Source organism: Pteropus alecto, unplaced genomic scaffold (assembly GCF_000325575.1).
Source record: "Pteropus alecto unplaced genomic scaffold, ASM32557v1 scaffold189, whole genome shotgun sequence".
NCBI lineage: Eukaryota > Metazoa > Chordata > Mammalia > Chiroptera > Pteropodidae > Pteropus > Pteropus alecto.
In genome coordinates, this window is record NW_006442117.1 from 4,131,441 (window position 1) to 4,143,817 (window position 12,377).

A 12,377-nucleotide genomic window follows, 5' to 3' on the forward strand; every position below is an offset into this window, starting at 1 on the left:
AGAATGATGGGGGATCCGCAGCCGCGCGGACTTACATTGTCACCTGCGAGAGCTTTCCCCGAAGGAGACTGCAGAGGTCTTGCTGATGGGACACTGAGAACGTCGAGGGATTCTGCGGCGCAGGGAGGGGGCAGCAGGTCACAGGCCTGAGCCAGATCTGAGGAGGAGCCGATGGAGGGATGGAGACGGAGGCATCGCGGTACCATGGAAACTGTTCTTAAAGAAACCGTCAGCCGAAGCTCGTAATAATCAAATCTTGTGCGCTCTGTGGAACTTACACCTTGAAAGTGGATGGCGCAGGAGGGGAAAGAGGCACCGTGTGTCTCATTTAAGGGCCCGGTTCTCTGTGCAGTGGTATTTCTCTCTGGGGCCACATCTGTTACTCTCAGGAGCAGCTGATATTGTCAAATCATTTTTCTCCGAGGGATTCTCAGATACTAAATGTGACCCCACGGAATGAGATACAGAACAGTTCTGCTTAAGATCACAGCAGAGCATCCCGGGTCTGGATTGGGTGTCATCTCAGAGTGTCTCCCCTGGTGACCAGAGAGCTAGTGAGAGGCGAGAGACACCACGGGAGGCAGGTTGGGATACAGGCGTCTAAGCCCCGGTCAGTCTCCGTGAGCAGACGGAGGCAGCCCTCGCGAGTCCGCAGGCGTGAAGCTCAGTGGCCGAGGCACCTGGAGGAAGTCGCTCTTGTTTTATTGTCCGTTTTTGCTCAGATACTGCAGCTCAGGGGGCTAATCTTACGTCTGCTGGAGTAGATCATTGTTTTAAAGAACTTTTAGCACTGAAGAGATTACCCAAATCCTTCGCTTCGCGTAGATATTTGTGGATGAATATTTTCTTGGAGGAGCTACACAATGCCCTGTCTAATTAATCTTCATCAACAAATTATTCCACGTTAACTAGCGAAGTGAGATATGTTGGTCAAAAGTCACCACGGAAGAGGTCACTGTCGCGAATGTGATTCCGCCTCTTTTCTGCCCTCGTGTCCTGAGCACTGGCCACAGTCCGTGGCGTAGTCTGTGTCCCCAGCCCTGGCGAGGGTACGCCTGCACACTGCTCACACAGAGAGCTTTGCAGGTGAGGAGGGGACAGTGAGGAGATGGCTGTCACAGGGGGTGGATGGTGCCGTGCCAACCTGTCTGCAGGTGGTTTCTGCTTGTGCAGAGCTTTGCGCTCTGCAGTTCAGGAGAGTCGTGGCTGGATGTGGAAATGAGGTGACATGGGGGGTTAAGAGTCGCAATAGAGCTCTGCAAATGGCCCTTGGGAGGGTGCGGGAGGGGACCTCTTTCAGCTCGGTTTGGGTGTTAGCAAAGGCTTCTTGGAGTGACTTTGTCCTGAACCGAATCCCAGGGGTGCAGAGAAGGGAGTTCAGCATGGAAGGGAGGGAGGGCCATTCCTGAAAAGAGGGACCTGCGAGGAACCCCCAGACTGCATCTTGGTGATAAGACGGGACAACAGCTGGCACTGCCCGGGGTCCGGGGTCTGACCCGAGAGGCAGCGCGCGCCACAGCGCCGCGGAAGACCAGCCTGGCCGGCAGACGCCCGTGTCGATCGCCAGGGACGACGATGCAAGAGCCAGGAGCTCGCTCTAGAGGAGACAAGAAAGACACTCACCTCGCGTGTCAGCACGAGGAGCCCTTTCCGCCGCCATGGCTGTTATATTAGTGACGATTAGTTGTTCAAACCCCGTCTCTACGCCACTGTGTCCAGATCCACTGGATGCTCTGGGGTGTGCGTGAGGTGTGGTCAGTGTGGGTAAGAAGGAAAGTTCAAATGACGAAACATCCTAAAACTTCACGTGACATTTGATGCCCAAAGCACCACATTTCTGTTGTTAAATAACGTCTATGAGAACAGCGAAAGTGGAATTTTAGTGGTACAGTTTGAACAGATAAAATGAAATGTTTTCTTGTGGTTTTTCAGCAGCTATATTGCAGGATTTATAGAGATTGCTTTTGTATTAATTAGCTTTGCTTTCGGTTTTTTTGGTTTCTTATAATACGTGCTTTTTTAACCATGTTTCTTAAAGATACGCACTCAGACTTCCTTTCGTACCTTTACTCCACGTTCTGCTCAGACAAGTGATTCTTTCTGCGTGACATCATGTGGCTTTTTCCGGCTCATATATCAGCTGTTTTTTTTTTTTTCTTTTTCTTCTTATTTTTTAAAATTTTATTTTAATTTCTCCTTGTCTCTTCTACCTTCCCCGCCCCTCCCCTTTCTCTTTTGTTTTCCTTTTGTCTTCAGCCTATTCTGCAAACTCGGAGTTCTTGTCAGGCATAGGATTTCACTATTTGGTAAGGAGACCCCTGAACAAATGTTAGCATGGCCATCACTTGGTTTCCTTTGCCATTTTTTGCACTGCGTCGTGTGCTGCTATGTTGCATGAATGCATGCTTGCATGGCTGCATGCCTCGTCCTAGGCCAAGATAAGGTCCTCCAGGTTTTTCTAAGTAGCATTATCCGTGGTGAAATTGAAGACTACAACTTTTTTATACTCGTGCAAAGCACATTTGAATATCGAAAGGTTATATTATTAAAGAGCAAATGAATGGAAATGGCAGCCGTGTTTTATTTCAGAGGGGTTAAACAAAACTAGGCCCTTGAATTTCTGTTCACTTATCTCTGATAGATTAAATAATGAGCCGTTTTAAAAAAAATTTTAAAGTTTTAACTGCACTTTGTTTTTGATGCCTTTGATGACAGATTTGCATGTTGACTGCATCCCAGACATTGACGCTTCATAGTAAAGTAAAGACAGGCCAAGGATTCCACTTAGCAACAGTGACTTTTCCAGCACTGCCAACACCAGTCAGTTTCGTTTCTGAGAACTCGGGTAGCTGAAGTCCACGAGCCCAGCACCGGCCTTCGCCGGCCTTCAGGGCGGTCACCCGCTTCCTGCCGGGGGTCCCTCTGTGGGGTTTAGCACTCTGCAGCCCCCGGCAGAGTTGCGTTTGACCTTTCCTGCATTTGCTTTTATAAACTGACAAAGTGATTTTAGCCCTACGCTCCAAAGATTTGAGATGCTGTGAGGGTAATTTCGGTAATAAAACATTGAGTGTACTGATAGAGATGTTACAAATTCCATTCCATTTACAGAAAAAACTCAGGGTTAAGTCAGGTCTATAAAAGTCACAGTGCATAAACTGAGGAATGGGTGTGTGTGTGTGCATGTGTGTATGCACACACAAATAACATGTAAGTTCTTTAAAACATTACATTTTTTTGAGAAATGACACTTGTTTCTGGTTATAATTACTTGATACTGTATTTTCCAATATTATTTCTGGTTATAATTACTTGATACTGTAGTTTCCAATATTATTATATCTAACATTTGGTGCTCTTAAATTTAGTAATTAAATGTTATATTTCAAGTCTACGGCCATGCTGCCCTGAACAAGCCTGATCCCGTCTGATCTCGGAAGCTAAGCAGGGTCGGGCCTGGTTAGTACTTGGATGGGAGACCACCTAGGAAGACCAGGTGCTGTAGGCGTAAAAAATAAAAACTAAGGGATTGTAAACTGACAAGGTCCTTGCAATCTGTGAGGTCAACTAAGGGTTGCCTCGCCTAAAAAAAAAAAGTTATATTTCATACAAATTGCCTGATTTTTTGCATCTATGTTTCAGTTAAAAAAATTAATGGGGAACTTATCTTCTGAATCATTTCCAGTTGACTGAGTTTTGTTTGACTTCTCTTCAATGTAGAAAAATTTCTGTGAAAATGTTGAGACGGAGTTTTCACGTACTCTTTAACCTCGTCGTGATAACAGAGGATTCAAACATGCCCCGCTTATCTTCAGAGTACTGAGTCATCACACGCAGCCCTGGAGGGGGCCTGTCTCCCAGCTGCACGTCTGCGTTCTTACTAGTGAGCGCAGTGCTTTCTCTTGTGCCGCTTATCATTTCTTACGTATTGCAAATTCTTGGTTTCCTACGTTCTATCTCTCATTTCCTTTTTAAAGCTTTGTCGAGGTGTCGCATACATGCAGCGAGGTGCGCAGATCTTAGAGACAGCCCGATGCTGTACCCCGACGAACATGTGAATATACCCGTTCGCTCGGGCCAAGACGGGCCCGAAGCCCCGGGCGTCGCCCAGTTGGTAATGCTCTGAAAAGGAGCTCTGTGTAGGTGTCCGTCACATGGATTAATTTCACCTGCTCTTTAACCTCTTTTCCTTTTGAATATAATAATTCGGGGTTCAGGGTATACTGTACCTCGTCATACGCGTCAGGGGCGAGGAGGACCGGGCCTCAGCAGTCGCTCCATCTCCGTGTGATTCTGATATTCCCTTTGGGCTTTGCATTTGAAATCCCTTAGCATTTAAATACTTCCAAAAATTTTTTAACAGGAGCTCATTGGAGAGCTACTGTGTGTCTTTTCCTCAACATCATATTTTTATGAAATTTTTTATGTTAATGTAGTGTCTGTTTTTATCATTGTTCCAAGTTTGCTTTGGCATTTTCCTGTAAACTAACACGAGCTTCAAGAGGCCTTTATTCATCAAACACACTCAAATACAGACTTGTCCAGTGATTAGAATCTTTAAGTCTGCGACACTTAAACTTTGGACAATAGTTGTAACCTGGCCTCAGACACTGATGTGATGTCATGGGGATGAGTGGGTTTCGACTCGGACCCTCGGGCTAAGTCTTCCATTTGTCACGAAACTGAAATCATTTGGACAAGGGACGCAGCTTCTCTGAACCTTTGTGGTTTCCATTTTTGAATGAGGTTTAAAAACCGCTCTACGGATCTCAGAGATCTATCGCTTGTGTGAAATCTCATGTTGGATAATGGACGTGAAAGTGCTGTGTGAACTGCAGCCTTACAGCTTTCACGTCTAAGTTATTCTCAGACGGAATTGCAGAATTGGAAGTCGAGGTTAACAAGGAAATCTTTGGGCTTCGTGGCTGTGAGCACAGAGAGGTGAATTGCAGAAAGACGCACGTTACCCTGCCATGTGTCAGGGAGGTGATGTTGAGACAGAGGGGAGCCTGATGATAAGCCACGGGCTGGAGGTGGTTGCGACGAGCCGGTCTGATGAGTAAGGGGTTATTTATGCCAAGTCGGATGCCAAATGGTAGCTCTAGCACCGAAACTCCTCTGTACTTGAAAGATTTTTTCTGATCTATTAAGTGAGGAATCCTAAAACTTGAGCTTAATACATTTGTGTGTATCTTTTATCTAACCATTTCCTATACATTGAAGTATACTATGTGAGAATTAGAGATTAATAGTGTTTTTATACCCCATATATTCTTTTTGAGGTGTTTAAACCATTTCATTTTATATTGGAAAAAGGCAAGGTTTTTAAACAGGGAACAAGCCATATTCCCCAAAAAACAGTAGTTCTAGCGTATCCATTAAAACACTTTATGGGAAAAAATAATAAGGAAAATAGCATTTTGTTTATGCGCAGGCTTCCCGTTCGTATTCTGAGACGCTCGCTGGTGACTAAGGAAACGCGCTTTTAATCCCACCACTTCCCACTGCCGCCCAGGGAACGTCCTGGGTGCTGACGTCAGGGCAGCCGCGCGCCACGCCCCCCGCCACGCCCCCCGCGCTCCGGGCTCCCTGCGCTGCAGCCCGCGCGGCCCCTCTCCGCTCCTGGCCGGTGTTGTGCCCCGTTCTGCCCAGGGTCTCTGCACATGCCGTCATCGCGGACTGGAGAGGGTCCCCACATGTGACATTACTTGTCTGCCCCTCAGACCCACAGTGGAGTAAACTGCTCATCCTTCCTAGTTCAACCCAAACAGCCCCCTCTCGGGACGACCTTCTCCCCCCTCCCTGGTCACGTGCTCCCTCCTCCTGCTGGTGGAACGTGCTCTTAGCTCCTGCACCTGGCCCCCCGTGCCGCTGACCTGACCGGGTCTAGATTAGCGTCTCTTTGGCATAAATGCTCGGCTCTTTGAGGGCTATTGCTGTATCCTAAGCGCCTAGGAGGAAGTCTGGCACGTAGTAGGCATTTTCTAAATACCTGATGACTGAATGAATGACACAACTAGGTCCTGCCTTCGAGAAGCCTACAGTCTAATAGAGAGGAGAGGTAAGCAGATGTTGACGACATAAGTGCTCTCAATCTGAAATTTTCTTATGTTCAGGAATAATCCAAACTTGACATTTTTTTTGCTTGAGATTATTAAGAAAAATGTAGTAGCCAATTATCTTACAATTTATGAGGATCATGCTTTTTTAATTCCTTAAGCAGTCCACGAAAACACTTAGGGCACTTAGGTTGACACAGAAGTGACAGTAATTAAGGACTCTTTGAACAACAAGATCATTAAACTCAACCAACGATGACCTTTTCAGTTTGAGGAACTATTTGAGAAGGCTGACACACAAGAGACTTTGGAGGCCTTTTCTACATTTTCATTTTCTGGCGAATGTTTAACATAGTAGAGAGAAAGTAAGTCGTCCAGACGCTCCCCAGACTACCAGAGAATTTCCAAATTTGTTACTAAGAGAGACTTCTAGAAATGCCTAGAGAAATGTAAGCTTTTTTGTAATGTAATGAACATAATACTCCAATATTTCTTCTGGTTTGAATTCAGAGAACCCTAGAATGCAACGTGTCACATCGTTAATACAGCTCTAGTATTAGCTGCAGGAAGATCGAACAAAATAAGTATTATGTGTTTAAATGAAGCATCGGTTCTTGTTAAAATATTCATTTTTTTTCCCTCAGGTGAGTATGCCTGATTTAAACCGGTACATAAATCTTAATGCAGTGTTTGAAAGAGTTTTAATAGCAAAGAAAGTAATATAGTGAATTTTATCCATCGGTATCTCTCCTTGTTTAAAAATTAGTGGATTAAGTTTCTGCTGATCCTCGTTCTCTCCCCCACAAGCCGTTCCTGTCGCGTGGAGACTGCCCTCTGACATCAGGAGATAATTAGCGTGTGTTTGTGTCATCCCTCAAACTGCTCAGATTGTGCTGCGTTTGTTCGGCGGGACACACGTGATGACAGGGAAGTCCTTAGAGTGCTCACTCGAAGGGTTGGGCATCTCTGTGCGCTGAGCGTGTCGCCATGCTGAGGACACAGCCGTCCTCCAGACGACGTCTGCTGCTGCGGCTAGTCATGGCCATTCACCCCGAGGGTCGTCACGGTGTTTTTTTAACCTAAGAATTCTGTAGTTTGATGACAGTACGCATGGCAAAGACAAGAGTTCCCTAAACTTAACTTGTTTTACGTGCTATATAAAAAAGAACCCATTTCTTATGGAGAAGCAGTTTAGGTCAGATATATCAGAATCAGATGCTAGAATGAAAATAATATCAGAAGATAGTATTAGAGTGATCCAGACATTTCTTTCATTTGAACACATTACTATGAGAGACTTTCCTAACTGCGACAGATGAAAAGAACATGTAATTATCTGAAATATGTTTTCAGTTTGGCTGAAACTTCTTACAAGTGAAAGAGTCAGTGATTTTATTTTTTTCAACATCAGAGACCCCAGAAATAGTAAAGTCATGGGCATTCTTTCATTTCTCTCTGTCCCCTACTTTTGAGAGAATTTTACATCTTCTAGCATAATTTCGTTTTACACTATTGATAAAGATCGTGGCAAAATTAGTCATTTCTTCGAAGAAGAGAATATAATGAGACGTTGTGTCCAGAGCCACGCAGGAAAAGTGGAGTGGGAACGAGAGCCGGGGCGCTGCCTGCAGCAGGAGGGGCCAGCACGCTGACCCTCGGCACGCAGATCCCCGAACGGGCGCCGCGCACAGCGCGACATCGTGCATAACGCCGACAGCTCCCTTACCCTAGAAGCCACAAAGCAATTTGGGATTAAACTACAAACAGATCTTTTGACCCCGACAGCTCTAACCTTGGTGTTTTCACTTAGACAGTGGTGGTGTTTGATGAGCTGGCGCAGTGGTTCATAAAACCCAGTGCTGTGTGCAGGTGTTAGATTGGGCACGGCCGTGATTTTAACGATGCCTTTCATGCTCTCACACACACACTGAGGCTAACACAGTCTTAATGACAAGTAAGTGATCTAACAAGCGCATCCCGCAGTGTTGGGAGGTGGTGGGACGTATGATGGGGTCCAGGGAGTAGCTCAGACCTTGGAAACCATCCGTTTAGAGGGATCAGTCTTTGCTTGTTTGATCCACTCAGAGCAGGTGGGCAGCTGCATTCGGCTAAACCCGTGCCAGTGGGCGCCTGAAGGTCTTACCATCTTGCCCGCTGCTTCCGCTGGCTCCTGGTCCCACTAAGCGTGCCCAGTGCTGCCGAGCACAGTGCCTGGGTGGCCTGAGAAGTGGCCCTTCGTTCAGAAGCCGCACTCAATATGTGCTCTATCTCTTCTCTGTCTGCTAACGGAATCGAGGCTTTTGCTTGGTCTACACAAAAAAGTGAAGATCCAGTTAATATGTTTTGTGCATTCCCTAAGGACCTTTTCCGCCTTCTTTTCCATTGTGACGTTTCCACTGAACGCCGGACGGACTCTCACCCGGGGGTGCCGGCGTGGGTGGACGCCTGGCGTTGCGCTTTGTGACGTCACGAAAATCTCAGATTCACCGCACGCGTTTTCACTGGCCTCACAGGATGTGGTGGCCCCTGGCGCTGTTCCCTGCTCCCGTACGCACGTCCCAGTCGTTCCACAAAGATGTGACCGAGTGCCTGCTGCATGCCACACGCCGTCCCGTCTGGGTGCTGGGCTGTGTCAGGGGATGAGCGTGCAGGAGCGCTGCTTTAAAACCCCCGGCCCCTGCCGTCCTGTGGGCAGAGGACCCGGGCAGGCTCGGTACCCGAAGAGACAGTCGATCTGCAGAGAAGGGAAAAGGACCGTGCTTTTCGGTGGCCCAGCCTCTGGGATCGGCGCTAAACGAGGGTTGTGTCAGAGTCACACTCCTCGCCTGCGTCCCCTCCTCCTGGGCGGCCTGCTCCTTCCCCCCACGGCAGCCTCTTTACCTTTTACGTGCAAATGCTGGAGGCCTGAAACCTTTCTGATGTAGATAGATGGATAATAGATATTTTATTATTATACCCCCATTAAAATGCAAGTACTGTGAGAACTTCATTTGCTTATTCCTGGAAGTTTGAGAGCCCCTGGTATTTAACATGTTTAATGGAGTGAATGCATAATTAAATGAATAATAGTTCCAGGGGCTACAGGACAAGCTCTAAGAGTGTATATACACACACATGTATATTCAGGCTGGCTAATTTCATTTAGGCCCACGATTTTTTAAAATCCTGAGCATCCACATGCTTATAGTGCCAGATCCGTAGCTCTGACTGGGAGCTCTGTCTGTGCTCCAGAGTTTCGTGCCGCCCGCCGACCGCATAGCTCCGTGGTGACTCCAGTGCGTCACACTCACCCGTGGAAAGCAGAGGATAGGACCGCGCCCTGTCCTCCCACATGCCGCTCCTCTCGGGTGTCTCGCTGTCACCTTTCACCCAGCGCCCACCCGAACAGCCCTGGAGTCACCCTCGTCTCCGTCCCTTTTACCTCCCCTTCAATCCAGACGCGGGAACGAGACATCTCGTCTTCACTGCTAAGGTCCCGATCCACGTTCCCTGTCATCGGTTCTGATTCTAACTTCCACTCTTGACCTTCCAGAGTTTTATATATTGTGAATTAATCCTTTTAAAATATAAATCAAATCTCATCCTGTTCATGACCTAAGGATGTCTTTCTTTTGCACTTAAAAAAAAAATCCAGAGTTCTCACTCTGGTCGCGAGGCCTTAGAACCCATCCCCCACCCCCTCACCCCCAACATCCTCCTCCTGTCCCCTGAATCCACCCACATCGGCCTCCTCGACTTCCTCTCCTGGAACGCCATGTTCGTTTTCGGCCCCAGAGCCTTTGCACATGCTGTCCCTCCGCCTGGGCCCTCCTCCCCCACACCCGCACGGTCTGTGCCTTCACTTCATTCCCATCTCTGCTCAGACGCCGCCTTGGACATGGCCTCGTGGCCGCTCACCCTGTTACCCTATGCGGCTGCTCTAATCCCTGTTTCCTGCTCCATGTTTTTGCTGTGGCCTGATACTGTGCTACACATTTTTTTGATTAATAGTTCATTACTGTACACCCCATTAAGATTCCAGTACTGTGAGAACTGTATTTGCTTATTCCTGGAAGTTTGAGAGCACTTGGTATTTAACATGTATTTATTGAGTGAATGAATAATTAAATGAATAATATTCTAGGGGCTACAGTACAAGCTCCAAGATTGCCACCAGCCAATAGACAGGGACATAAATTCTCCCTTTCTGTCCATGTGTCTTCATTATTAGCAGAAATTTTGAGATATGAACCACAAGATGAATGGAACTTTTCTTAACTCAGAGCCTCAGCAATGAATGCTTAATTTTTTTTAAATTTGTATCACATCACTAACCTGGCTTGCCTGCATCCTAAGATAACTAATTTCCATACATATTTAATTCATTAATTCTGGGATACTCTTATCTGAAGACTATAACATACTCAAATGTTATAAAAAGTTACAAATAGGAGTTGCTGACCTCAGGCCCCTGGAAATGACTGTGTCACACAGTGCAGCAGATTACAGAACGAGGACGTTGTCATGTCACACCGTACTGTGGGCAGTCAGGTCACTTTGTAACTTTGGACTCATCATTTTATTTATTTGCTTTTCTATATCCTTATCACAAAGTAAAATATGTAGCAATAATATGGTTCATATTTCTGTATTTTATGATAAAATATGCCAACCAAAATGAGTGAATTTCATCTCACTTTCAAGAAGAGTCATCCGCATTTCAAATATCTCATGAGAGTAAGATTTAATTTCTTCAGCCTCCGATGCTTTTTACACGATGGCGTGGTGCTGCTGCTTCACCAAAGACCAACAACGCTCAGGCACATTAATTCATCTTCATGCAGTTGAATGCAATAGGAAAGCAGAGACATTGGGGTAATTGAAATGGAATTAAGTTTATTAGGCTTTTAGCCCACCTCATTTCATAGAGGTTATGAGCTGACTTAAAAAGTTGTCATACACTGTGATTTGAGAATGAGGCGAGCTGGGATGCGGAGGGGAGGTGCTCCAGGGGTTCAGGCGAGGCTCCGCAGCCTGCGCAGCGCTTCGAATGCTTCCCGTGTCAGCCGCTTGGTGAGCCCTGCTGTACTGCTTCTCTGCTGACATTCGCATAACCGCCTGTTAGCGGAAAAGCTGCATGACTTTCAACTCGATTGTCAAAAGTCTTTTTAATTGAGTTGTTATTACCGAGCTGTGCCGTGGACTAATTTTTAAAACCGAAATATTAACGGAAAAGAGGCATGCTGAGAAATTCTCGGGGCAATTTATACCATATTTTGTTTGCTCTTCAGGAAATGATGCGACATCGATTGTCAACTGTCTCCATATTTTGGGTCAGACTTTGGATGCGAGGTAAAGGACGCATTTTTACCTAAATGAGGGAGGGTAATGATTACAAACCGGTAGGACAGACCTAGTATCTGGACTCATTATTTGGAATTGTAATAAAGACGTTAGGTGAAAAGAAAATCTTTTCTAAATTGTTAACGCGATAGTATTTTATCTTTATGATCATATGTAAATCGTTACTGCGATTTCAAGTGACTTCCGTAGCAGGTGCATATTGGGACCGTGTCATGGGAAGTGAAAGACGGTTAGCTGCGGTCGAGGCTGCGTGAGCGTTTGGCACGTTTCTCGTGCTCCACGTTCGTGATAACATTTAGCCTTACAGGAAACGCGGGTGTCACTCTCGGTTCAGATGAGTGAGGTGAAGCTTCAGGCTGCGTGGCCAGGGTGGGAGCAGAGAGCCCGTCTGGGCCCTTCCTCCTGTGCCCGGGGACCATCCAGCAGGTGGCCTAGACGTAAAAGCCCTCTGTCCAGTGCGGTTCGTTCCGCCTTTAAGCCACAGAGTCAGTGAATTTCTTATCCAGGATAATCCGAAATGATGATTTCCGAACCTCTCCTACAGAGTATCCCACGATCCTCTTGCATTATCCATTTTTATGTTTGAAACTTTATTCGAGGTGCTTTGGAAAATAAATGAAGAGAGGCGAGGCCATTCTGCACCCACATTCCTTACTAGAAATAGTGGCCTCAGAGCACCCCTCCCCCGTTGCTCTGTGTTCAGGCTCCTTCGGGAAGGGCCGCCGCTCCCCCCAGGGCACAGAGTCCCCCGTGCTTTGGCTCAGCTGCCGCCGCGTTCTCTCCCGCAGCCTCGCTTGGTGAAATGGCCCAGCTGTGCTGGATGCGGGAGCCGTGGAACCGGCTCAGGAGCGGTGCTTTGTTAGTTATAGGATAACCGTTCCCACCACGGGCGGGAGATGGAAGTGTTAGCGCTGCCCTTTGCTCTGAGGCCCCAGCGAGCGGACCCGCAAGGCACCTGGGCCGTCCCTGAGCCGTGCA

General features: G+C 46.9%; 1 protein-coding gene and 1 non-coding gene across 2 annotated transcripts in view; both read left to right on the plus strand.

Annotated features, from left to right (window-relative positions):
- The window catches only part of RYR2 (ryanodine receptor 2), a 561,319-nt gene that overhangs the window by 438,824 nt on the left and 110,118 nt on the right, over positions 1 to 12,377 (plus strand). Inside the window, 2 exon segments of the mRNA XM_025039067.1 lie at positions 2,257 to 2,306; positions 11,327 to 11,387. Coding sequence (XP_024894835.1) covers positions 2,257 to 2,306; positions 11,327 to 11,387 — 111 coding nt within the window.
- LOC112470047 lies at positions 3,387 to 3,505 on the plus strand. Its single transcript, XR_003042819.1, has one exon. It is a non-coding gene; the product is annotated as a 5S ribosomal RNA (ribosomal RNA).